At 44.8% G+C, this 27,927-nt stretch overlaps 1 protein-coding gene across 3 annotated transcripts in view; it reads right to left on the bottom strand.

The window, feature by feature from the left end:
• Nucleotides 1-27,927, bottom strand: part of dgkb (diacylglycerol kinase, beta) — a 266,844-nt gene that overhangs the window by 172,846 nt on the left and 66,071 nt on the right. For 2 of the 3 annotated variants that reach the window (XM_061956152.1, XM_061956165.1), the window contains one exon: nt 15,379-15,455. In XM_061956152.1, the coding sequence (XP_061812136.1) occupies nt 15,379-15,455 (77 nt within the window). Of the gene's footprint in view, nt 1-15,378; nt 15,456-15,803; nt 16,223-27,927 lie in introns of those variants that run through there. The other variant, XM_061956159.1, reaches the window with a different exon arrangement.

Below are 27,927 nucleotides of genomic sequence, written 5' to 3'. Positions count from 1 at the left end.
GCTTGTAACCAGACAAATATCTGAATGCTTGAGGGGTACTCAAGGGAGACTGAGACCCAAAACTTAAATTTAAATAAAATGTAATAGAACAACTCAAAATAGTAATAAATATAACAAAAAAGATAATAATAATATTAACAACAATAAATAAAAATAACAATAGCAATATGAAAAAATTAAATGCAGTTTTCCCATTAGAATGTTGTCTACTTGCGTTTTTTACCTTTTACACTTATTTTACCACAGTAAAGTGTGTTCTTTTTGTATCATATTTAAAATTTAATAAAATGTTCATTAATTAAATGCAAAATGACTTTCATTTATTGGTGCAATTGTGTATGCTACTCTATGTGTTTGTTGCAGGACTATGTGTGATTTTAACCATGTGAATAATACCAGACGATGTTGTAAGTGCATGATAGATGAATCCTTCAGCAGTCCAAGAGGGCGAGGCAAAAAGGATGTCCGTGAACAGGCAGGTGGTCGAGGACAGGAGAGAAGCGACAAGGTCCGTGTCCAAACGAGGGTCGAGGATCGAGGGAGGCAGTCCAAAGTCCGGAGGAAGGTTGAGGCACAGAGCTTGAGCACACGGGACAAGACGGGTACTGCGGGAGAAACAAGGAACATGAGACGAGGGGACAAGGAGGACGAGAAGAACGAATGCGAGGACAACAGGAGGGAAGCCAGAGACGTAAATGCTTACTGCAAAGAGTTAACAATGTTCCGGCGTAGGTTCCAAGGGTCGACTGGTCTTTATGCTGTCTCCCTGATTATTGCCAGGTGCGCAGATAGCCGATAGTCTGCAACTGCGACGTTGAGTGGGCGTGAAGCGCCCGGCGCGTGCTTGGGCGTGTCCTGGTATACTGCCAAGCTGAGTGTTGGTGGATCTTGCTGCAGGAGAATTGTGGGTTCAAGACCGCACCGTGACAGTACCCCCCTCCTTAGGCGAGGCACCCGACGAGCGTCTGAGAGCCCCCGGGTTGGCGCGGTAAAAGTCCTCAAGAAGAGAGGGGTCGGCAAGGTAGGAGGCCGGCACCCAAGATCTGTCCTACGGTTCGTATCCCTCCCAGTCGACCAGGTACACAAGCCCCCTTCCCTGTCGACGGACCCTGAAGATCTCCTTTACCGTCTAAACTGGGTCTTCCAGGAACCTAGGAGGGGGCGGGGTAGGGGTAGAAAGGGACAGAGCGCTCTCCTCTACCGGTTTTATTTGGGAGACGTGGACCACAGGATGTTGCTTGACCAAGGGTGGGAGAGCCAATTTAACAGATGCAGGGTTGATTATAGAAATGATGGGATAGGGACCAACAAAACGGGGGGCTAACATCTTGGATGGCACCTGGAGGCTAAGGTCCTTGGCGAGCAACATCACCAGTTGTCCCGGCTGATAAGAAGGGGCCGGGATGCGATGCTTGTTGGTGCTGCGGCACATTCTTTCTGATGCCCTCACCAGTGCCGTACGGGCGGCTCTCCAAACCCTCTGACACCTCCTGATGTGGGCCCTAGTTGAGGGTACCGCGATTTCTAGTTCCTGCTGTGGAAACATGGGTGGTTGATAGCCCAAATAACATTTGAAGGGGGACATACTGGTGGCGGGTCTCTTCATGGCATTGTAGGAGTACTCCACTCAAGGGATAAACTTGCTCCAGGAAGTGGGCTGGCATTGTGCAACGCAGGTCTCTAGGCTCTGGTTGACCCTCTCGGCATGCCCGTTGCTTTGGGGGTGATATCCGGACATGAGGCTGACCGAGGCCTCGATCCCCTTTTGCAGAACGCTCTCCATACTTTAGAGATAAACTGGGGCCCTTGGTCAGACACAATGTCCATAGGAATCCCGTGTTGTTTGACAACGTGCAAGGTGAGGAGGTCCACCGTCTCGAAGGAGGAAGGCAGCTTGCGGAGCAGTACGGAGTGGGCTGCCTTGGCGAATCCGTCGACAATGGTAAGTGTGGGGTTGTTACCTCGTGAGACTGGAAACCCCATAACGAAGTCCAATGCAATATGCGACCACGGATGAACAAGAATCGGCAATGGGCGTAGTAGGCCAGCCGGAAGTCGGTGCGATGGCTTACTGCGAACAAAAGCGGTACAAGCAGCGATGAACTATCGTGTGTCGGCTGCCATGGACGGCCACCAAAATCGTCTTCGAACGAAGGACAGAGTTTGTTGGAACCTCGGTTGGCAGGAAAACAGGCTGGAATGCGCCCAACCCAGGACCCGGGATCGAAGTTCGCAGTGAACGGACAACTTGCCAGGCGGTCTGCCCCCAGGTACTGGACGAGAATGAAGGGCGCTCTTTACTAAATCCTTCACTTTCCAGGATACCATCCCCACAATACGAGTCGGAGGAAGGATGGTTTTGGGGATAGAAGGGCAAGTGTTCTCAGCCATGTGCACTCTAGAAAGTGCGTCCGCCTTCTGATTCTTGGATCCAGGTATGTAGGATAGTACGTAGTCGAAACGAGACAAAAAATTGCTGCAATCTTGCCTGTCGGTTGTTGATCTTCCGAGCAGACCGGATGGCGAGAAGGTTGCTGTGATCCGTCAGGATCTGGAACTGGTTCTTTGCTCCTTCTAACCAGTGTCTCCATTTCAATAACGCCTCGTGGACAGCTAACAGCTCTTTGTTACCAGCATCGTAGTTCAATTCAACTGGAGAGAGTCGCCTGGAGAAAAATGCACAAGGGTGAAGCAGATTATGAATTCTAGAACGCTGAGAGAGGATGGCACCTATCCCCGAATCCGAAGCGTCCACCTCGACCAAAAAAGGACAGTCCCAGTCAGGGTGGACGAGGACGGGCGCAGAGACGAAACTGGTCTTGAGTCCTATAAAGGCTCTGTCGGTCTCGAGGGACCACACAAAGTTCACTTTGGACGAGGTGAGAGCGTTGAGGGGTGCGGCGATCCGATTGAAGTTACGAATTAATCTTCTGTAGAACCCCGCGAATCCCAAGAATCTCCTGAGTTCCGTCCGGGACGCGGGTTGTGGCCAGTCTACCACAGCCTTGACCTTCTCGGGATTGGCCCTGACATGGCCCCTCTCCACGATGAATCCCAGAAAGTCCACCGATGAAGCGTGGAAACAACATTTCTCCGCCTTGAAAAACAGTCGGTTCTACAGAAGCCGTTGAAGAACGAGACAAACATGCTGCTGGTGCTGCTATGGGTTGTGTGAAAAGATGAGGATGTCATCCAGGTAGACCACGACAAACTGGTCCAGCATGTCGCGGAGGATGTCGTTGACCAAAGTCTGGAAAACAGCAGGAGCGTTGGTCAGGCCGAAGGGCATGATCTTATACTCGTAGTGCCCTAGGTGAGTATTGAAGGACGTTTTCCTCTCATCACCATTTTTGATCCGGACCAGGGAATAAGCGTGGCGGCGGTCCAGCTTGGTGAAAATGGTAGCGGGGGCCAGGGGCTCAAAAGAGGCGTTAAGCAGGGGTAGCAGGTATTTGTTCTTGATAGTGATGTCATTGAGATGTCGGTAATCAATAAATGGTCTCAATGACCCATCCTTCTTGGTTACGAAGAAAAATCCTGCCGCCACAGGAGATCTAGACGGGGTGATGATTCCAGATGCCAGCGACTCCATGATGTATTCCTTCATGGCCTCCCTCTCGGGAAGAGACAGGTTGTACAGGTGGCTGCAAGGCAGGGAGGCATCAGGAAGCAGCTTGATGGCGCAGTCGTACGGTCTATGAGGTGGAAGGGATTGGGCACGTTCCTTACTGAAAACCTCAGCAAGGTCGTGGTAGCACTCTGGAATAGATGCCAGATCAGCCTGGTGTTTGCTGGTTTGGAGGCCCTGCTGGGAGCTGAAGCTGCTTTTAAGAATTAGCATGGCAAAGGGTGCGCCACGCCATGATTTTTCCGGAGGTCCAGGAGACATGTGGGTCGTGCTGTTTCAGCCATGCTCTTCCCAGAACCACAGAGGAAACGGGGGCTTCCAGTACCCAGAAGCGAATCGTCTCAAGATGGTTATCTGATAAGGTGAGTAGCAGGGGCTCCGTGCGATGTCTGATGGGGCCCAACGGACATCCATCCAGGGCTTGAGCTGGAAGGTCTTTGTCCAAAGACACCAAGGGAATTCTGTTCTGTTGGGCGTACCCATAGTCCATCAGACTATCGTCAGCCAGATAAGCCTCTACTGCCACCTTCCTTTTGTTCCATGTCAAACAGGATGCCCGGGTTCCCTTGTTCTTGGGGAAGTGTCGTGTGGCTCACCAGGATCCCCCTTGCTGGTGAGCCTAGTTTTTTGGTTGAGAGGGGCAGTTGCGGATAATGTGTCCCACACACAGTAGAGGCAGAGACCCTGCCTCAGTCTTCTCTCCCTCGTCCCCAGACAGGTTCTTCCCACTTTTATGGGCTCGGGCGCTGTCCTCATTCCCGGTAATGGAGAAGATTGTTCTCCGAAGGTCTGAAAAGCGGGGTGAGCTGGCGTTGCGGAAGGTCTCCTAGTGGCTTCACAGGCTCTTTCAGTCGCTCGCTCCAAAAGTCTCTGGTCGTACTGAAGAGCCAAATTGATGAGGGCTCTACAAGAGGTTGGTCTGTCCCTCAACAAGCCGTCCTTGATCTCCTTTGAGAGTCCCCAAAGAAACGCCCTCTGGACAGCCCTGTCGTTCCAGCCGCTGTCTGCCGCAATTGTCCGGAACTCGAGGGTGTACGCCGCCACAAAGCGGGATCCCTGCTGGATGGTGTACAGGCATCCCGCGGCATCCCCCCCATCCTTGGGGTGGTCAAACACTGCCAGGGACTCGGAACGGAAAGCAGTGTAGTCCGTGCCCATACCCAGTGACTTGTCCAAGGCTGCTGTAGCCCACCTGAGGGCAGGTCCGGCAAGAAGCGAAAAGACAAATGCAATCTTAGCTCCATCAGAAGTGTAACGCGAGGGTTGGTGCTAAAAATACATTCACACTGCACCAAAAACCCTCTACAAAGTTCAAAATCGCCCTCAAATGGTCTAGGACTAGCGATCTTTGGCTCCCGGTCAAGGGTAACGCTTCTAGGTACAGAGGTAGGCGTGGCATTTTGACTTGTCACCTGATCGTGCGCTGGTCTGGGGCCAAGGTTGTCCAGCTTGCTATACAGCTTGGCGAACGCCTTCTCCAAGTTGTCTTCCAATCCGTCGAAGCGAGTCTGGTGCGTTCTCAGGACAGCACACATGACATCAAGGTCCGGATTCCTGGGGAGCAAGACCAGGTCTGCCGGTGTCGTCTGGTTCCGACATGTTTGGCCCGAACGTACTGTTATGTACGTAAGGGGTGGAAGGAAATGACACCACGAAGAAGCTCAGTTTACCGGGTTTATTGTAACCTTTGATGAGTGTGTGGTAGGTGTATGCTACTCTATGTGTTTGTTGCAGGACTATGTGTGATTTTAACCATGTGAATAATACCAGAGGATGTTGTAAGTGCGTGATGGATGAATACTACAGCAGTCCAAGAGGGCGAGGCAAAAAGGATGTCCGTAAACAGGCAGGTTGTCGAGGGCAGGAGAGAAGCGACAAGGTCCGTGTCCAAACGAGGGTCGAGGATCAAGGGAGGCAGTCCAAAGTCTGGAGAGAGGTCGAGGCTCAGAGCTTGAGCACACGGGACAAGAAGGGTACTGCGGGAGAAACATGGAACATGAGACGAGGGGACAAGGAGGACGAGGAGAACGGATGCGAGGACAACAGGAGGGAAGCCAAAGACGTAAATGCTTACTGCAAAGAGTTAACGACGCTCCGGCGTAGGTTCCAAGGGTCGACTGGTCTTTATGCTGTCTCCCTGATTATTGCCAGGTGCGCAGATAGCCGATAGTCTGCAGCAGCAGCGACGTTGCGTGGGCGTGAAGCGCCCGGCCCATGTCCTGGCATACTGCCAGCCTGAGTGTTGGTGGATTTTGCTGCAGGAGAATTGTGGGTTCGAGACCGTGCCGTGACAACAATATGGACAATATCGACCAGTATTTTAAGACAAAGCATAATAATTGTGTAATGTACAGTATCAATAAGGGCTTAAAAGTATATTAGGCTTGGGCAAGGAAAAATAAAAAAAATAAAAACTTTATTTTGTTTGTGCAATCAGACCAGCTGTTGCGCACAGCGCTGTTATTGTGAAGGGGCAGCGTGCTGCTGTTCATGAGCTTGACGTGTAGAGACAACTTGAGGCTGTTTAAAAAAAAGATGGAGCCTCTCAAGTTGCGATTGCTGTCCTGTTTGTACGTTGATCTTACATCCATGATGTCGTTCACAACAACACAAGCAGATGAGATGTGTTGTGGGTGTATGGATTGTTCTTGTCAGCTTTGGTTTCGTAGTTTAGTCGCTGTTTCAAGTGATCGTCTTGACATTGATTATTTAGTTGAGGACGTGACGATTGAGTGTGTTGGAGGTAAATGAGCGCTACCGGACACATTATTTTCCCACACAATTGTTCCTTCTTCTCACAATGACAATATTTCACTTACATTTATTATTTTGCTTTAGTCAGGGGATTCCGTTTTATTGGCCAATTATGTGACTCCGTCCGTGGTTAGGTGAACGCGGAAATCAAATATCTTACGTTTTTTTGTTGAGTTTAGTGATTATTGATGAGGCATACTTGTCCCAAACTTCTAGTAGACGTGCTCTTTATTTCCACTTGTTCGCTAACTCATCCATTTCACCGTTACAAGCTCAAGAATTTGCATGCACGTTGCGCGGCCCATTAATGGTGTTTTTTTTTCCTGATTGTAATATTTTTATGATCCTGAGAAGATAAAATCGAAATTGTGATTAAAATTCAATTAATTGTCCAGCCCTACTGCAGACACTATCACTATTTCTTAAAAACTGATGACGACTATGCATTCAACCTCAGTTACCAATGGTTCAATCCCATGATGCAATACAACCGCTCATGTGATATTGTAGCACATTAACACTGGTGAAAATTGCAAATGGCAGCACGAGACAGATGCTACCCTGAGATATTCCCAATGAAAATAGACCGGCTGACATGTACCTTACATGTCACCATCCCGCCAGACATCAGCACTCATTTGCAGTCAGTGTCAACCAGTTTCCTCTTACATAATGAGTAGTTGTATTATTCAACTTCCCGGTGAATTTATTTGTGGCGGTCCACCATATATTTCATTTAGACCGCCTCATAAAGATTTGGCATCCTGTTTGTTTATTTGTTATTTTAGATTGGGCGTTTGCTCACTTTATGATGGGACAGTCTGTTTAGCTTGTTCTTCCAACTCTGAACAGTAGAGGGCATAGTAACACTGCTTCTTATCACATCTCATATGAACACACTGTACCATAACTGACTTAATTGTTTATTAAAACACCCTTTATTCAAAATATTGATATATCTGACTTTTTAGTTGTTGTCGTTTTTTACATGATTTTTTTTTTCTGTTGTTGAATAAGGTTAAATATTAAGTACAAATAAGTGTATTAGAGAGTATCCAGTAACAATCGTGTCTGCATCATTCAACTTATGAGCTTAAATGTATTGTATTGTATGTATTGTGGCCACTAGGTGTCATCAAAATTCAAATTACCACTCCACTTCAACTTAAATACAGCATAAGTCCATTCCATTCTATATATGTATTAGCATTGTTTTTTAAAATGAAAAATATCAAAATGGCCCCTGCAAGCTTTGATGTTTCAGAGTGCGGCACTTAGTGGAAAAAGTTTGGACACCCTTGATTTAAGCCACTGATGGATTCTGGTCTTGTGGTAAAAGGCCAGGTTGCTTTTTGTACTACAGTAGTATGCCAGTCAAAAAAGCTTAAATGTGACCTAACACACATGTTATGATGACCACAGCTTGACACTGGAGCAGATAATTTCTACTTCTCATTACTTCCAAATGGAATAATAGTGCATTGACACAGATAACAATATCCCATACATTGATTACATGACATACAGTACAGTAAGTCTAGATTAGTTTTTGCCTCGTCCCTCACTTAAAGCGTGAGTGAAGAACGCGTGAAGGATGGCGTTTCCTCAATTTGAAGACCTGATAAATCCGAAAGAGAAAGCGATGTTTAGGGATGATTTCCGAAACCGGGTTTCCCGGTTGTTTGATAAGAAAAGAACCGATTCCATGGACTCCAATCCCTTTTTTTTTTTTTGTGTGTGTGTCCTGTCCAGCTTCTCAGGCAAATCATATAGTTGCTGTAGATGCCCATATCGGCTGTTCAGATTTACTTTACAAAAGAGAAGTGTAGGATACTTCTCTTGATGCCTTATTTGTATTTGACTTTATTAAATGTATTTATATTATCATTTGATGCAGCCGGGCCGGAGCAGGAGGGGATAGAAAGAGAAAAAAAGGAAGACAGAGGGGGGAATTGTGGGGACAAGAGGGGGATTAGAAAGAGAGACAAAAACAACAACAGAAAACACAACAATAACAACACCAACAACAACAATAGAGCAACATCAGCAAATACGACATGTACAAATATGATGGTAAAATTGATAGCAAAGAAATAATTAGCAAAATAAATAATAATACAGAAATGACAATGAGCATTATTACACTACAAATGGAGCAATACAAATACCAATAGAAATAGCGCTATTAATAATGAACAATACCAACAATTTACCTCTATTATCAACAATACAGTTGTTTAAATGCAACAATACATATACGTAATGATAACTTGAGATACGAAAGAATGCAGAAAAATGGAGGGGGAGAAAGAGAAGCAACCTACATTAACCTTGTAGATTGTTATAGTACCAATAGGTTAAGCTTTGTCAGTGTGCCATGTGTTGCCCAGTTTCCCCTAGAGCAACAACGTTAATATATGTTTGATGAAACGTGATTATGTGCATGAGTGTTTGTATGCATATGTACTTGTATATGTACAGAATGTGTATATGTGTTTGTACAGTGAATGTATATGTACAGAATGTGTATATGTATGTTTGTACAGTGAATGTATATGTACAGTATGTGTATATGTATGTTTGTACAGTGAATGTATATGTACAGCATGTGTATATGTATGTTTGTACAGTGAATGTATATGTACAGTATGTGTATGTGTATGTTTGTACAGTGAATGTGCGTGTGGATGTATGAACTTTGAGTAAGTAGGTATGTACTGTATTTGTGTATGTATGTGGGAGCGTAGGTATCTATGTATGTATGTATGTATGTATGTATGAATAACAGTATGTATGTGAGTATATGTGTATTTGTATGTACAATATATTTGACTCCCAGTGTGTGTGGGAGCCAGAGTACGGCTCCAGCCACCCAGAGAGCCCAACTCACAAACAGCAAGTGTGGTGCCCAGGGAACCAGGGACCACCGGCCCCACGCAGCCAAGCCAGCCAGCGACAGGAACCCCAGAGCCAGGCCCTCCATGCCGCTCGTAAGAGCCAGCAGCAGGCCGCAGACAGACGCACCCGACAGAGGACAAGGCACGAGAGAAGCAGGGGACAGCCAGACCTCAAGCCAGCGAGAGACCACACCCCACTGGCAGAAAGGCGGGACGCCCCGCCCGGGGGGGTCAGAGAACCCCCCGCAACCGGACGGGAAGACCGCCCCCGCCCCACCAGCAACCGGGCCGCCGCGAGACCACCCCCCCACCCCCCTAGAGAACGGCGCGGCCCGCCCCCGGCCACCCCACCCAAGTCGACCGCCGCAGGACCGCCCAGCACGGGGCCACGGGAACCACCCACCCCACCCGCAGGGACCCCAACGATGGAGATGGAACAACCAGCAACCACCCTGTCGAGTTCACCCCCTGAGGGAGGGGAAAAATAATCGGATCCCTTTTTGAGAACCGGTTCCCGTTATCGAGGCCACTATAGTAATGAAAAAGAGTTGGTTCTTTATTCAAATCCCTGGGAACGAATCCCGTCCCACAGGAAATGCCCTGTGACACGTCCCAGGAAATGACGTAGCTCAGTTATTAGGCGGCAGATACAGAAGCAGCAACAACAATGGACCGGAAAAAACGCCTCAAGGCATGGCTTCATTTTACAAAAAAATACGACGAGGAAACGGCTATCTGCAATTATTGCCAGGCTTTGCTCTCATGTAAGGAGGGGAAGTAGAACAAGCATGATGAAACATGCTCAGGCCGTACATAACCTGAAGGTTAGAGAAAGGTGTCGTGGAGAAGCAGCGACAGAGATGACGTAGCAAACCCCTCTTCCTCTGCTTCAACTTGCAGCGCCAATTCTAGTGATAGTGTTGCTGAGTAACTAACGTTAACTGTTGCCGGTTAATTTCCATATCTGCTCACTCGTAGCCTTTAGGCTAAAATAACGTTACCTCGTATGTCAACGAGGACTGCAGTAATGTTAGCTAGACTAACGTTACCTAAGCATAGTCAGTGGCTAACGGTAACGTTAACGTTAGCCTTTTTGTATGTGTCTGATAACGTTAACGTTAGCCTTTTTGTATGTGTCTGATAACGTTAACATTATCTTGTAGCCTACACCACTACAGAGTTTGCAGGTCTGTCTAATAAACTAGTGCTTTATTTTTTTCTTTAGTTTATTTCGTACATGAACACACTTACAGCATAACACATCACAGTTTCAGATCATTTCACTTTACATCATGTCCAAAAAGGAGTAGGAAGAAGTAAAGCTTATTTAATGCTACCCCTTTCCCACTTCAGAGATTTTACAAATACATACATCATTTACTGACCTTTTTATAATAAAATAACATCTGTGATTTAGTATATACAAGTTTCGTAATATGTAATTAATTAATTCAGTCATTATTAATATACTGAGATGAAGAATATCTTATTTTCAATAAGGTTGAAAGTATTTCTCATAATTCTTCTTTGTACTTTGTAAGCACTATTAATTTGAACAACCTCTTAAAGTGGATCATATCAGTACAATGTTTAACTTCATTACTTAATCCATTCCATCATTTAATTCCACATACTAATGCTAAAGACTAATTCTATGCTGTGTCTGTCCCTCATTTTCCCTCCAGGACAAGGACGTGCAGTCATTCCTGGAGGAGGCCACACTGATGGACCCTAGAAGGATGTTCCAATAGCAGCAGAAGTGCACTTTTTGGAGAGCTGTATTATTTTCAGTTTCGTGCCCAAGGGACTGATTTTATTTAACACTATATTATTATTTATACACCTATAGTGATCACAAAGACAGGTTGTTTTTGTGTTACTGTATATATTTGTTTTTCTGAAAAATCCCACTTAATAGACTTTGGTTAACAACAGTCAATATATATATATATATATATATTTTTTTTTTTTTTTTTAAGGGGGTAGCAACAGTCAATATTTATTTATTTTTTATTTTTATTTTTTTTCTTAAAAAATAAAAGTGAGATTTTGTTAAACCAAATATTGTGGGGTTTTTTCCATATACAACAACCTATCTGGATTCGGTAAGAGAATCGATAAGGAATCGGTTCGATAAGAGGATTCGATAATGGGCTCGAACTCAATAATTTCTTATCAAACATCATCCCTAGCGATGATACAGTATTATCTACTCACAGACGCTACCTGGTGGTTGTTTGAGCACAATGCATGTAGTTATGGACAGAGGTGGGTAGTAACGCGCTACATTTACTCCGTTACAACTACTTGAGTAACTTTTGGGATAAATTGTACTTCTAAGAGTAGTTTTAATGCAACATACTTTTACTTTTACTTGAGTATATTTATAGAGAAGAAACGCTACTTTTACTCCGCTACTTTTATCTACATTCAGCTCGCTACTCGCTACTAATTTTTATCGATCTGTTAATGCACGCTTTGTTTGTTTTGGTCTGTCATAGTGCCTGCGTTTCAACAAATACAGTCACTGGTGACGTTCACTCCGTTCCACCAATCAGATGCAGTCACTGGTGACGTTGAACCAATCAAACAGAGCCAGGCGGTCACATGACCCGACTTAAACAAGTTGAAAAACTTATTGGGGTGTTACCATTTAGTGGTCAATTGTACGGAATATATACTGTACTGTGCAATCTACTAATAAAATAAAATAAAATCCAATCAATCAATCAAAATTGTGAAGGAAAAAAAGACCCTTTTTTATTTCAACCGTACATCTCGTCAAAAGCCTAAAGACTGACTACACAGTTCCTGTCTTCACAATAAAAGTGCCGCTCCATCGCGCATGCGCTTTCAAAATAAGAGTCTCCGAAAGCCAGCGCAAACAAGCTAGCAAGCTACGGAGTTTGCCGCCAATGTATTTCTTGTAAAGTGTAGAAAAACGAATATGGAAGCTGGACAAATTAGATGCCAAAAACCAAACACTTTCATGTGGTATTAGACAGAAAGGAGGAACTTTTTTTCTCCTCCATTTGAAAACGTGGCCGTTATCATCACTGCTGTCTGATTCCAATCAATGCAAGTCATCAGAATCAGGTAATACACCAACTTATATTCTTGTCTTCATGAAAGAAAGGAATCTATGTGTTAAACATGCATGTATATTCATTAAAACACCTTTAACATGTAAACAAAAACGGCAAAATAAATAAATATAAATTATATACTGTATATATCAATGTATATATATATATATATATATATATATATATATACATGTATATATGTGTGTGTGTGTATTAGAGATGCGCGGATAGGCAATTATTTCATCCGCAACCGCATCAGAAAGTCGTCAACCATCCGCAATCCACCCGATCTAACATTTGATCAGAACCGCATCCGCCCGCCATCCGCCCGCACCCGCCCGTTGTTATATATCTAATATAGACGATGCAAGGCATTAGTGAGGTTATAAAGCTTTTGCCTGTTAAAGAAAGGAGACTGATCCAATGCAGCACAGACATTCGCGTGCCACGCTGTCACGACCCAGACGCACACCAGTGCGCAATCATATGGGAGCCGCGCTGAGCGCACCTCCAAGCGCGTCTCGCTGCCGGCGACGGCCGGGTATGGGCCCAACGCTCCAGCGCCATCCATTTTCAGGGCTAGTTGATTCGGCAGGTGGGTTGTTACACACTCCTTAGCGGGTTCCGACGTCCATGGCCACCGTCCTAGCTGCTGTCTATATCAACCAGGGTGAGCCCCACCCCTTTCGTGAGCGCACTGCGCGCGGAGTGACCCCTGTTACGCGCCCCCGGCAACAGGGGTGGCGGGCAGGTAAGCTGCGCGGGCGGAGCGCGCGGAGTGACCCCTGTTACGAGCCCCCGGCCACGGGGGTGGCGGGCAGGTAAGCTGCTTACCTGCTGCGCGTGACGCCGGCCGCGGCGAAGGCGGACGAGGCGGGGTGTCGGTGCGGTGGTGACCCTGGACGTGCGTCGGGCCCTTCTCGCGGATCGCCTCAGCTACGGCTCCCGGTGGGGCCCTCTCGGAGGAAGGGGCCTCGGTCCCGGACCCCGGCGAGGCGTCGGGGCCTTCTCCGCTCCGTAAAAGTGTCCATCTCTTTTTTTTTTTTCTTCTGTTGTGGCATATGCAGCAGGTGTCTGCTCGTTTTTCGTATGTAGGTAACAACATTTAACTATGTATATATATTTCCGAATTGGTTTAACTGCCACCCGCCTGAACCTATTTAAAATCTAATTTTTTTTATTTCAAACGCCCGACCCGACCCGACCCGACCCGCGGATAAAATCTAATTTTTTTAAATTTCATCCGCCCGATCCGCGGATAATCCGCGGACTCCGCGGTTGTGCCCGCAAACCACGCATCTCTAGTGTGTGTATATATATATATATATATATATATATATATATATATATATATATATATATATATGTGTGTATATATATATATATATATATATATATACATATATATATATGATATGTGTGTGTATGTTACTCATCAGTTACTCAGTACTTGAGTAGTTTTTTCACAACATACTTTTTACTTTTACTCAAGTAAATATTTGGGTGACTACTCCTTACTTTTACTTGAGTAATAAATCTCTAAAGTAACAGTACTCTTACTTGAGTACAATTTCTGGCTACTCTACCCACCTCTGGTTATGGATAAGGCCACTCCTGAAAGTACCAGTAGAGTGGAAAAACAAGTTGACTTCATACGCTTCATTGTGTTTCATTGTATCTTTTAAACCATATCCAAATGCATTTACAATCCACAAAGTATGTGAAAATAACATCTAAACATTACAAAATGCCACAAATTCAGTCAGCCATTTTGAATATTCCGCAACGAATATCTTCGGCTATTTCCGGAGATTCTATGTCACTATAGTAACACTTCTGCACTCTGACCATGGTATCAGATCAGTCACACTGGAAATACGCAAAAATTGGAAAGAGATGTGTTGTTTGTCATTCACAATCCTTATGTAAGACAAAAACACATTTTTTATGTATTCCAAATCGTAAATAAATAGCTAACAATTGAGTCAACAGATGGAGGGTCCTCTATTGCGCTCATTATACTCTCTCTAAAAAACATCCAGAAAGTGCCAACAGCACTCCATTTACATGTAATGACCTGAAAATTAACCAAATATGACTGATATTGTTATTATAAGTGCTAACACAGACGGCCTATTTTAGCGGCGCATTGTTAGCAGTGACCTAATGCTAGCGTACACTGCTATTGTTGACACACTTAGCAGACTGCTGCTTCTGCTTCGTCTCAAACTTGCTAAAAGTAAATTCTAGATTATAATTTATGCATCTCTCACCTGCTAGTGGACAAATGTGGCTTGGTTCACTTTCACGTCCGCAAGATGCCGAAAAAGACACAAAAAGGCGCTCGTTGTGGCAACTTTTTTTCAACCCTTAGGGAGGATTGTGATTGATTCTTCATTTAAAACGGGATTATGTGAGCGTCCCGTCGGTCGGCATCCCAACGAGAGTGGAATTATTACAGTAAGTGTTTGTTTTATTAAGGTTTAATATGGTGAGTTTTTATGTTTAGCACTTAACAATGCTTCTAATGCTATCATGTCACAATAATGCTGCATGCGCTTAGCTTGGCTTCTAAAACTCATTGCTCATCCTCTTTGTGTTTGGGATCAAAAATATAAGGTTCTGGATCAAAATTTTCCCCAAATTAATTGTTGTTGGCTCTCAAAGTCTGCTTGATTAGCATTGTTGTTGATGGGGAAGGGATCTGTGGTTGCTACTTCCACGTCACAATTCATTAACTCTCAAAATGGCTCGGGAATATCAGTGAGATTAATACTATTTTGATCATATCTATTTATTTGCAAACTTTGGAAGTCTTTTGGTGTCATAAATCAGATATATATGGTAATAGCTTCAATATAGAGACATCTTGTGTTTCCACTCTACTGGTACTTTAATGCTTAAGTCACACACAGGATTCTCACAGGAATGAGGCAAACAAATGCATCCACACCCACTGTATGACAAAAAGTGTAAGGGATTACTTTCCCAACAGAGTATCAGTCTAACATACCTCTTGAGGATTGTACTTAGCCAGCACACCATCGCCGTGGAACTCGTGCAGCACGTCTTTCAGCTTCTTGGTTGAATCTGAGCACCAAACCAGAGACACAAAATAAATGGGTTAAATGGGTTGTACTTGTATAGCGCTTTTCTACCTTCAAGGTACTCAAAGCGCTTTGACACTACTTCCACATTTACCCATTCACACACACATTCACACACTGATGGAGGGAGCTGCCATGCAAGGCGCTAACCAGCACCCATCAGGAGCAAGGGTGAAGTGTCTTGCTCAGGACACAACGGACATGACGAGGTTGGTACTAGGTGGGGATTGAACCAGAGACCCTCGGGTCGCGCACGGCCACTCTCCCACTGCGCCACGCCGTCCAAAAAGCATTTAATTGCGTGTGCGACAGTGTGCGACCTTGAACGCACCATCAGTCCGAGTTGGATTCCGACCAATTTCATCTCCATTGAATCGTCCTCACGACTCATTTCACCGTTGGACCGGCTGTCATCATTCCTGACCGCCACGACGACGTGATCCGTAATGGCGGAGAGCGATTGGGTCACATTGTGGAACGTCATGTGTTGTGATTGGAGATTCACAGCGATTACAGTGTTATGAGCGTGACAGATGTCCATTGTCACAGCACAGCACGTTTATCCCCAACCTGAACCTGCTGGAACACCCCAACCCAAATGTGTTCTTTGTGCGAGCACTTTTGTGTTCTCGCTCTGCTTTTTGCACTTGTTTTTATTTATTCCCATTTAGCGCTAAACACGCTGCAAACCTTACTCAGCAACCACCTCCCGGCCAAATGGGCTATCAGTATATCTGTTTTTTGGACTGCGTCTACGTTGACACATGCAGGAAAAGATGGTGAGGATCTGGATAAAGGTGAACAAACATGGATTACATATTTCTATCAATAAACTCTCATCCATGTTGCTTGAAAAACACGTAGTCGGTCACATTGCATTGTCTTGCCAATTTTATGGATGTCAAACTCTATTGATTTTGAGTCAGCAAAATACCAGATTAGTTTAACCCTTGTGTGGTGTTCGGGTCTGTGGGACCCGTTTAAGATTTTTATTAAAATAAAAATTTTACAATTAATTAATTTTTCAAACTGAGACTCACTGGCTTTGGCTCATTTTCTGTGAAGAACATATATCAGAATACATATTTAATGACCACACACCATACACCCCCCCACCTACACATTTCTATTGCATGTAAGATGTCCGGGTCCACTGGACCCGGGGCTAATAGAAGTGTGGAAATTACTATCACTGCACCTATCAAACAATGGAGACTTAATACATCATTACTAAAGGACCCAGACTTCCTAAACTATTTTGAGAAAGAATGGACAGATTTTTTAGACTTTAATGATCAACCAGAAATCACGGCGTGCGTTCTCTGGGAGACGGCAAAAGTAGTTATGCGAGGAAAAATTATTTCTTATTCATCATACAAGAAAAAAAAGGAACGTTTACTAGAGCAGGAACTTGAAAATGAAATAAAAATATTAGAATTAGCTTATGCGAATTCACAACATGATCACACTCTGAACAAACTGAGAAAACTCAAATTAGATTTAAGAGAAATAATTGATAAGAAAAGTCAATTCCTGCTCCAGAGGTTACGCTTAGAAAAATTTGAACATGACAATAAACCAAGCAAATATTTGGCTAACCAACTAAAATTAAACAAAGAAAAAAACTCTATACCATCCATCAAGGATTCAGCTGGGAACATTACACACGTTCCTGAGGAAATTAACTCCATCTTTAGAGACTTTTACAGAAACTTGTATACACCCCAGATTGACCCATCTCTTTCAGACATTGAGACATTTCTCAATGGTATAGACTTACCTAAATTGAATACAAGGCAGGTATCAAATTTAGATCTTGCTATTTCTGTAGGCGAACTACACGATGCTCTTCAACAGATGCCAAACAATAAAGCACCAGGGCCTGATGGGTTCCCTGTGGAGTTCTACAAAACATTCTGGTCACTGCTAGCTCCGATATTTACGAAAATGGTTTTAGAGATTAAAGAAAACTCATTCCTTCCTCCAAATATGAACTCTGCCACGATCAGTCTCTTGCTAAAACCTGATAAAGACCCAACACTTCCATCCAGTTACCGGCCAATCTCCCTGATAAATGCTGATCTTAAAATTATCTGCAAAGTATTAGCTCAAAGATTAGAAAAAATCACTCCATATATAGTACATCCTGATCAAACAGGTTTCATCAAAGAGAGACAATCGTCCAACAATGTTCGCCGTCTACTCAATGTGATAGACTATTCTGTTATTCATAATCTAAAAACAGCTGTTGTTTCATTAGATGCTGAAAAAGCATTTGATAGAGTGAACTGGAATTTTCTTCTAGCTACTCTACAGAAATTTGGATTTGGAGACTCATTTATAGAATGGATTAAGGTCCTATATAGTTTTCCTACAGCTTCGGTTAGAACGAACAGCCAAATATCTCCAAGGTTTAATCTTATGAGGGGCACAAGGCAAGGGTGTCCACTTTCTCCGTCACTGTTTGCTATATTTATTGAACCTCTTGCAACCGCTATTCGACAGCATGCAAATATTAAAGGCATCCATACCGCAACCGTTCATCATAAAATAAGCCTTTATGCTGATGATGTATTACTTTTCTTACAAAATCCACATTCTTCTCTTCAAGATACAATCTCACTTATCAATAAATTCAGTTCTATTTCAGATTACTCCATCAACTGGTCCAAATCTACTGTGTTACCAATTAATTTTGACTTTCAGAGCACCTCATCGATTCCACTGCATAAAGGGAACATTAAATACCTGGGAATCAATATTTCCTCCACATTGTCAGATCTGAATCGCTTGAATTACTCCCCAATCTTAAAATCGATTGAGGATGATCTGGCGCGTTGGAAAACACTTCTCACTTATGGGAAGGGTTTCTACCGTGAAAATGATGGTCTTGCCTAGGGTTAATTATCTATTTTCAATGATTCCAACCAAACCTTCTCAAATCTGGTTTAAGTCACTAGACTCACACATCAATCAGTTTCTTTGGAAGAGTAAACCAGCACGAATCAGCCTTAAAACTTTACAAAAACCCAAAGAACATGGGGGTCTAGAACTCCCAAACTTTTCCTATTATTTCCTTGCAAATAAACTACAATATATATTAAAATGGATCAATCCCACTTTATTAGATAGTTTATGGTTAGAGATTGAACAATCACTTAGCCAGGAGATCCCAATTTCTAACTTGCCCTTTATTAGCCAAATTCTCCGAAAACACAACTGCTTTAAAAGTATTAATATACGCACTACCTTAACAGCTTGGTGGGAGTTTTTGAAAATAACTGGGTCCCCGCTCACTCCATGCCAATTTACGCCTATTTGGAATAATCCTGATTTTCTTTTAAACAAGAAGCCATTGAACTTTCCAACATGGTATGATAAGGGAGTCGGATGCCTTGGGGATATCATCAATGCAAACAGTTTTATCTCTTTTAAAAGTTTAATAACACAATATGTAATCAATCCTAATAAATTTCTAGAATATATACAAATCAAATCTGTTAACAGCGCAAGATTCAACAAAACAAAATGGGAAAGTAATCCTACGACCGTTAAATTCTTCAAAACATCTGCCCCCAAAGCTTTATCCAAATTATATGCTCTCTTATCAAAAATAGATAACACAATAAGTATTCCAACTTCTAAATGGCACTCAGACGTATCAACAAGTTATCAACAAGCTGTGACCCAGAATTCTGGAAACAAATATGCCTCAATACTACTCGTTTGATTAAGAATCCAAATGTACGACTGATTCAGCTCAAAATACTTTACAGAATACATTACACCGGTCTAAGAATGTATAAAATGGGTTTAGCTGACTCTAACATCTGTGTACACTGCTCAGATAATAAGATAGATAATTACTTGCATTCAATGTGGTCCTGTGCTCCCGTGAGTAACTTTTGGCTTGGAGTGTGCGAGAACCTATCATTAGCGTTAGAGATTCCTATTCCCATCTCCCCCGCACTCTGCCTGTTGGGTGATCTCTCCGCAACTGATCTTGGTATAAACAAAACATACCTCCTTATAAATGCGTTAGGCATCGCCAAGAAAACTATTCTCATAAATTGGAAATCAAAAAATAATTTATGTATAAACCTTTACAAAAACATTTTATTAGATTATGTAGTTATGGAAAGAATGTCTGCTGAATCAAACCAACAACTGACAGAATTCCGATCTCTTTGGGCACCGCTAATTAATTTTCTGACCTGACTCCCTTGGGGGCCGGTGCTGGGGCTCTGTCCCGGGGGTCTTGCTCCGTGGGTGGGGGGTCCTGGGTGCCGGGTGGGCCGTGTGCCGCGGGGTTGGGTGGGCCTGGGGTGTGTTTCCTGGTTCCGGCCTGGCGGGCCGATCCGTGGGTGGTCTGGTGGCTGGGGGTGGGTGGAGGTGCCTGGGCGGGTGTTGGGGTGCGGGTGGGGCTGTGGGCGGCCGCCTTGGGTTGGTTGGGGGGGCTGTCCCTCCCGTGGGTGGTTGGGCGGGGGGTTGCGCCCGTGGGGCTGGGGTCTTGCCGCTGTCGGGCGGGGGTCGGCTCGTGCCCCTCTGGCTCCGGGTGTCCGTGGGCTTCCTCCTTCCCCTGGGGCGCGGGGCGGGGTCTGCCCGGGGTCGCCCTGCGCTGCGGCTGTGCGGGCCTGCCTGGTGCCGGGTTGGGGGGACTGCTTGCCTCCCTTGTTGGGGCCCCGGCGGTGCTGCCCGACTGCCCTGCGGGAGTCCCCCTCCTGTGTTTTACTCTGCCCTTATTTTTTTTATTAATTTTATTTATTTATTTTAATTTATTTTATATGTATATATATATATATATGTATGTATGTGTATGTGTATATATGTATATGTATGTATGTATATATGTATGTATGTATGTATGTATGTATGTGTATGTATGTGTATATGTATATGTATGTGTGTATGTATATATGTATATGTATATATATATATATATATATATATATATATATATATATATTATTATTATTATTATTATTATTATTTATTTATTATTATTATTATTTTTAATCTATTTAATATATTTAACTTATTCTGTTAAATTATATATGGGTACGCGTGTATGTGGGTGTGTGTACGTTTGTATATATGTATGGTGAAATCTGTGTGTATGTATGTAGGTACATATGTATGTGTCGCTGCCCCGGTGTGCATTGCTGATCGCGGCGCCGGGTCTGCTGAGGTGCCGTGGCATGCCGGCTGTGGGCGCAGGGCTGGGCCCTTATGGCTTTTTGCCGGATGGGATGCCTGGTGGGTGGTGGGCGGGGGGGGCCTGGACGTGCGGGAAGGGCTGCAGGGTTTGGTGGCGTTGGGCACTGTTGGCGACCAGGCCTCTTGTTTATTTTTATTTATTTTATTTTATTTAAAGGGTTTATTTTTATTTTCTTTCTATTTTTTTTATTTTCTTTCTATTTTTTTTAATTTTTTTAATTTTATTTTTAATTTTATTTTATTTTATTTATTTTTTGTGTGTGTTGTGTATGTATGTGCTAGTGTATATGTGGGCTTATGTATATGTGTGTGGGTGTATTAATGTGTGTATATATGTGTGGATGTGTATGTTTATATGTATATGCATGCGTGTGTATATGTGTGTATGTGTATGTATATGTATATGCATATATGTATGTGTGTATGTATGTGTATATGAATGTGTAGGTGTGTGCATGGGTGTGGATGTCCGGTGGCTCAATTGGCCTGGCTGTGGATGAGTTGGGGTAGGTGGGTTGGTGGCCTCGGTGGTAGCCGGGGTTGTGCGTTGTTGTGGTTTACAGGGTCGGTCGCTTTTTTGTTTTTGTTTCGGCGGCCGCGGGTGTTTACGCTGCGGACGGGCGGTGGTGGTGATGGTTGCTGCGGTGATACCAGCGGTTGGCATCGCTGTGTTGGGTTGGAGTGGTTGGGGGACTGTGGCTGGTGTCTGTGCGCTTGTGGGGTTGTGGGGCTGGCTGGCGTTGGCTTGCCGGCTGGTTTGGGGGCTGGCGGGCGGACGGGATGCATTGGCTTCTTCCCCCGTTGGGGGGCTCCTTCCCCTGGCCGGGACTCGTATGGGCACGTTGCTGTGTGGATGGCCGGGATGCGGTGTTTGCATTGGGCGTGGGGGCTGTGCGGTTTTTCTGCGTTTGGTTGCCGGTATGGGCTCTGCAGGGTTGGGTTGGGGCGGGCGGGGGCTGGCTTTGTTTGGCGGGGGGAGGGCTCACGTGGTGTCACGTTAAAGTGGTCTGGTGTGGGTCACGGGCTGTGGCGGGGGGTGGCGGCCTCCTGGCCGTAGTTCCTGGTTGTCGGTCGCGTGGACTGGGGGGATGTCCGGGCCCTCTACTCCTCCTACTTATAGCGCACACAATCACACATATATAGGACTTTGGGGATTGTCCTGCGGGGAGGCATGGCGGGGGGTTGAGGATGCCTCCAATGGGGCTCCAGTCCTCCTGTCTTGTCCCCTGCTCGTCCATCCCTCAATCTTAGCTGCATATTAGACACTTAGGATTTGGGGGGCTTGGCTTGGTTGGGACCCACCATGACCTTGATGTCCCCCAATTTTAATCGCATTATTAGTTCTCACAAGCATACATATCTCACTCACGCTACAGTACACACATCAATAGGGACTGGAGGTCGGCTGTAACGGCTGACCTCCTAATTTTAACTACACAGTAGACACTCTGGGGGCCTTGTACACATGCATGGGGGGTTTGGGGTTCGGCGCACCCCTCATTGCCTCGTCGGCCGGCGGGGACTGCGGTCTGGTGGCCTGCCAGGCTTTTATTCATTTATTATTGTTATATATATTTTTTATTTTTAATGTATTTATTATTTTTATTTTTATTATTTACTTATTTTTATTTTATTTTATTTTTGAAATTTTATTTTATTTTTATTTTTATTTTTTTAAATCTTATTATTTATTTGTGTGTGGCGTCGCGCGGGTCTCACTTCCTGTTGGGTGGGGTCCGTGCCCGTGTGGCCCGACCTTGCGCTGTGGGGTCTCTGTTGGTGACTTGATGTGGTGGCGGCGCAGCCCCCGTGTCTGGTCTGGATGCTGTGTCTCGGTTGTTTGGGCGGTGGTGTGTTTGTGCGGGTTTGGGTTGGGGTGGGGGGCCTTTTGGTTGGGGGGGTTGTTGGTGTCTCTTGTTTGCGTGTTGGCATTCGGGCTGACTGGCGGGCTGGCGCCGGCTGGTCTCCGTGGTCCTGGTGGCGTGTGGTTGCTGGTCTCAGTTTTTTTTTGATCGCTTTGATTTGATTGGCTGGTGCTGGCTGTCTGGGGTTATTGCGGCTGCTGTTTCTGCTGCCGTTTGTTTGTGGTGTGGGCGCCCGTGGCTGCTGGGTCTGGTGCAGGGGTGTGGCTGATGTTGTGACTGGTGGCAGCGCGCGCGCGTGATGGCTGTCGGGGCTGACGAACTGTGTATATGTATGTATATGTGTGTGTATGTATGTATGTATATATATATATGTGTATGTGTACATATGTGTATGTATATGTATATATGTGTATGTGTGGGTATGTATACATGTATGTGTGTATGTGTATGTATATATGTATGTATGTATGTATATTTCTGGGGGTACGCTCTGGGCCTGCCTGTCAGACGGGGGTCGACGCCTCAGGCTACTGCATCCGAACTGCGTGTCTGGAGCTCCTGGGTCCCGCTGTCCATCCCTTCCGGGTGCCCGTCTTGGTTGGGGCCTGTTGGGCCTAGTCCCTGCGTCTATTGTGGTAGCTTGGTGCTGCAAGGTATTCCGGGGTGCTGCGAGTCGGCCAGTTGCTGGGGTAGTGACCTTGTTTGTCAGCATGTCTGTGATCTTCTTTTAATTCTTTTTTAAAAATAATTAATTAATTTATTTATTTATTTATTTATTTTTTAATATATTTTATTAATATTATTTTTTAATTTTTCCCCTCCCTCGGGGGGGGGCTCGGCGGGGCGGTTGCTGGTTGTTCCATCTCCATCGTTGGGGTCCCTGCGGGTGGGGTGGGTGGTTCCCGTGGCCCTGTGCCTGGGTGGTCCTGCGGCGGCCGATTTGGGTGGGGTGGCCGGGGGATGGCCTCGCCGCGCTCTCCGGGGGTGGGGGGTGGGCTCGTGGGGGCCCGGTTGCCAGTGGGGCGGGGGCGGTCTTCCCGTCCGGTTGCGGGGAGTCTCTGGGTCCCTCGGGCGGGGCGTTTCGCCTTTCTGCCCGTGTGGGGTGTGGTCTCTCGCTGGCTTGGGGTCTGGCTGTCCCCTGCTTTTCTCGTGCCCTGTCCTCTGCCGGGTGCGTCTGTCTGCGGCCTGCTGCTGGCCCTTGTGGGCGGTACGGTGGGTCGGGCTCTGGGGTTCCTGTCGCTGGCCGGCTTGACTGCGTGGGGGCGGTGGTCCCTGGTTCCCTGGGCACCACGCCTCCTGTTTGTGGGTTGGGCTCTCGGGGGTGATGGGGCCGTGCTCTGGCTCCCACGCACTCTGGGAGTCGAATGTATTGTACATGCAAATTCACATATGCTCACATACGTACATAGGTACCTACGCTCCCACATACATACACAAATACAGTACATATTTACCTACCTAATGTTCGTACATCCACACGCACATTCAATATACAAACATACACATACACATACTGTACATATACATTCACTGTACAAACACATATACACATTCTGTACATATACATTCATTGTACAATCACATATACACATTCTGTACATATACAAGTACATATGCATACTTACACTCATGCACATAATCACGTTTCATCAAACATATATTAACGTTGTTGCCCTAGGGTAAACTGGGTGTAACACATGGCACACTGACAAAGCTTAACCTATTGTGACTATAACAATCTACAAGGTTAATGTAGGTTGCTTCTCTTTCTCCCCCTCCATTTTTCTGCATTCTTTTGTATCTCAAGTTATCATTACATATATGTATTGTTGCATTTAAACAACTGTATTGTTGATAATAAAGGTAAATTATTGGTATTGTTCATTATCAATAGCGCTATTTCTATTGGTATTTATATTGATCCATTTATAGTGTAATAATGCTCATTGTCATTTCTGTATTATTTTTTATTTTTCGCTAACTGCTTATTTGCTATTACTTTTACCATCATATTTGTACATGTCATATTTGCTGATGTTGCTCTATTGTTGTTGTTGTTGTTGTTTGCTGTTGTTGTTTTTGTCTCTCTGTCTAATCCCCCTCTTGTCCCCACAATTTCCCCCTCTGTCTTCTTTTTTTTTCTCTTTCTATCCCCTCCTGCTCCGGCCCGGCTGCACTAAATGATAATATAAATACATTTAATAAAGTCAAATACAAATAAGGCAACAAGAGAAGTATCCTACACTTCTCTTTTGTAAAGTAAATCTGAACAGCTGACATGGGCATCTACATCAACTATATGATTTGCCTGAGAAGCTGGACAGGACACAAAAAAAAAAAAAAAAAAAAAAAAGAAGTGTGGAAATCGATGTTCTGTGTACCACACACACACACACACACACACACACACACACACACACACACACACACACACACACACACACACACACACACACACACACACACACACACACATACATACACACACAGACAGAGCAGGCCTAGACAGGGGGAGGACATAGTGTAGGTACACAGAACATCAGAGGGTCAAATGTGCGAGAAAATGAGAGCAGACAGTGTTGACAAACAATGTTGCAACCTTGTGTGGGAACCGCAGGTGCAGAAACACAAAAGAAGAATCCCTGTGGGATGCAGAAACTGGCAGAGAAATTTCCATGCAACGTTCATATTGTTGTTATTCAGCCAGTATTTGTGGGTCTTAGACTTAGATTTGGACTTACTTTTTATTGTCATTCAAATTTGAACTTACAGTATAGATAAGAACGAAATTTTGTTGCATTAGCTCATGGTAGTGCAGGATAAAAAAGCAATAAGGTGCAGATATAAATAAATAGATTATTGTACAGATAAATATATTGCACTTTTGCATATGCACCTACGTTTATGGATGTATGTTATATTGTCTTTATATTCCAGCAAGTTAATCCATTTTGGGGGGGACATGAGGGGATTATTATGAAGCGTTCAAGAGTCTTACGGCCTGAGGGAAGAAGCTGTTACAGAACCTGGAGGTTCTGCTACGGAGGCTGCGGACCTCTTTCTAGAGTCCAGCAGTGAAAACAGTCCTTGTGTCAGGCTTGTCCCTGACAGTTTGACTGTTTTAGTTTTTTCTCTGCGTTTGTCTTAGTTTTCTGTCCAGCACTTTTATTTTGTCTTTATTTCCTACTTGTCTCCCTGAGTGCTGTGTCCCCTCAGCTGTGGCTGATTGGCACCTGGCCACACCTGGTGTCAATCAGCCAGCTGCTATTTAAACCTGCCTTCCCCTCCAGTCAGTGCTGGATCATTGTCATTTCTACTTGTCGTTGTCAGTGTAGCTGGATGCGGTAGCGGTAAGCTATATTCTGTAGCTGTTTGTAGTCTGCTGTCTTTTTGTTCCTCGTCTTCCAGTTCTTGTTTCCCTGGCATCCTGTTTCCTGTTCCTAGTTCCTGGTTTGTGTTTTTTCCTTTATTTTATAAACATTAAATCTTGTTTTTCCACACAATGCCTTCCGCCTTCTCTGCATCTTGAGGTTCGGCACCTACAAACTCTGACACCTTGGTGGGGGTAGGAGGAGTCTCTGCAGATTTTCTGAGCCCTGGTCAGGCAGCGGCTTTTTGCGATCTCCTGGATAGGAGGAAGAGGAGTCCTGATGATCTTTTCCACCATCCTCACCACTCTCTGGAGAGACTTCCAGTCTGAGGCATTGCAGGCTCCAGTCCAGTGGGGATGCAGTTGGTCAGTAGGCTCTCTATAGTGCCTCTAAAGAATATGGGGAGAATGGGGGGAGGGAGCTGTGCTCTTTTCATCCGACGCAAAAAGTGTATGCGCTGCTGAGCTCTTTTTACAAGAGCTACGGTGTGTAGGGACCAGGTCATATTGTCAATTATCTGCACCCCCAGGAACTTGGTGCTGCTTACCATCTCCACCGCTGTGCCTTTGATGAAGAGTGGAGTGTGGCTGGACTGGTGCTTCCTGAAGTCAACGATGATCTCCTTGGTCTTGTCGACGTTCAGGACCAGGTTGTTGGTTCTGCACCAGTCAACCAGATGTTTCACCTCCTCCCTGTCGTTCATGTCATTGTTGTCACGGATGAGGCCCACTACTGTTGTGTCGTCCGCATACTTCACAATGTGGTTAGTAGTGGACCTGGCGCAGCAGTCATGGGTCATCAACGTGAACAGCAGCGGACTCAGGACGCAGCCCTGGGGGGAGTCGGTGCTCAGGGAGATGGCACTGGAGGTGTTGTTGCCCACTCTCACAGATTGGGGTCTGTCTGTGAGGAAGTCAAGCAGCCAGTTGCATAGGGGGGTACTGAATCCAAGGGGGGCCAGTTTGCTCACCAAGTGCTGCGGGATGGCGGTGTTAAATGCCGAGCTGAAGTCCAGAAACAACATCCGTACGTGTGTGTCTTTTCCTTCCAGATGTTCTAAGCTCAGGTGGAGTGCAGAGGAGATGGCGTCCTCTGTGGAGCGGTTAGGGCGATAAGCAGACTGGTATGGGTCGAATGTGGGGGGAAGTCTGGAGACAATGTATTCCTTTACCAGCCTCTCGAAGCACTTCATTACAGATGTTTTTTGGGATAAGGTAAACATCTGTTCAGTATTTTAACATAAAAGTGTTTGATTGTGAGGCATTAAAAGCCACAAAATGCAACGGGTGCATCAGACCCACAAACACCGGCTGAGTAACAACAATATGAACACCACACAAGGGTTAAGAGTCAAATCAATACAGGTTCTTTTAACCAATCCTTAGGGACTGTGTGTGTGTGTGTGTGTGTGTGTGTGTGTGTGTGTGTGTGTGTGTGTGTGTGTGTGTGTGTGTGTGTCAGAGCAAGAACTGTATTGGTTTTTGATTAAACCAGTTTGTAAGGGCTTGAGGTAGTTGAGTGTCAAACTTTACAATATCAACCAACTACTGTAAATTCTGGAATATAGGTCTCTACTTTTTTCCAACCCTTTGGCTTATAAAACGGAGCAGCTCATTTATGGATTTTTCTCCACTGAAATAATAATTAAAAAAAACAAGCAAAAACACTGACAGGGTGTTTTATTGTTTGTGCTATCACGCCACCTTTTGAATGATTTCGCTCACTGCAGGTATTGCAGTCTATTTCCATTTGTCGTTAGTGCTTTTTTTTCTCTCCTTGCAACTGGAGTGTTGTTCGGTCTTCTTCATTCATTACAATATACCTAAGACTATTCATACTTACTAAACCGTCCTATGTGTGATGTCTGAAAGAGTGCTTTCATGCATATTTGTATATACTGTCGTAATGTAATTAAGCTAGCGAAGTTAGCAATGTGCTAGCACGTCAAAAAGTGTCTGTGTTAGTATTATCAAAAGCATTATTTTTGCATTGTGTCAGTTTC

The sequence above is a fragment of the Nerophis lumbriciformis genome, linkage group LG04 (assembly GCF_033978685.3).
Source record: "Nerophis lumbriciformis linkage group LG04, RoL_Nlum_v2.1, whole genome shotgun sequence".
Taxonomy (NCBI): Eukaryota; Metazoa; Chordata; class Actinopteri; order Syngnathiformes; family Syngnathidae; genus Nerophis; species Nerophis lumbriciformis.
The sequence above is the reverse complement of the archived record's forward strand: the minus strand, read 5'-3'. Positions and strand labels throughout refer to the sequence as shown.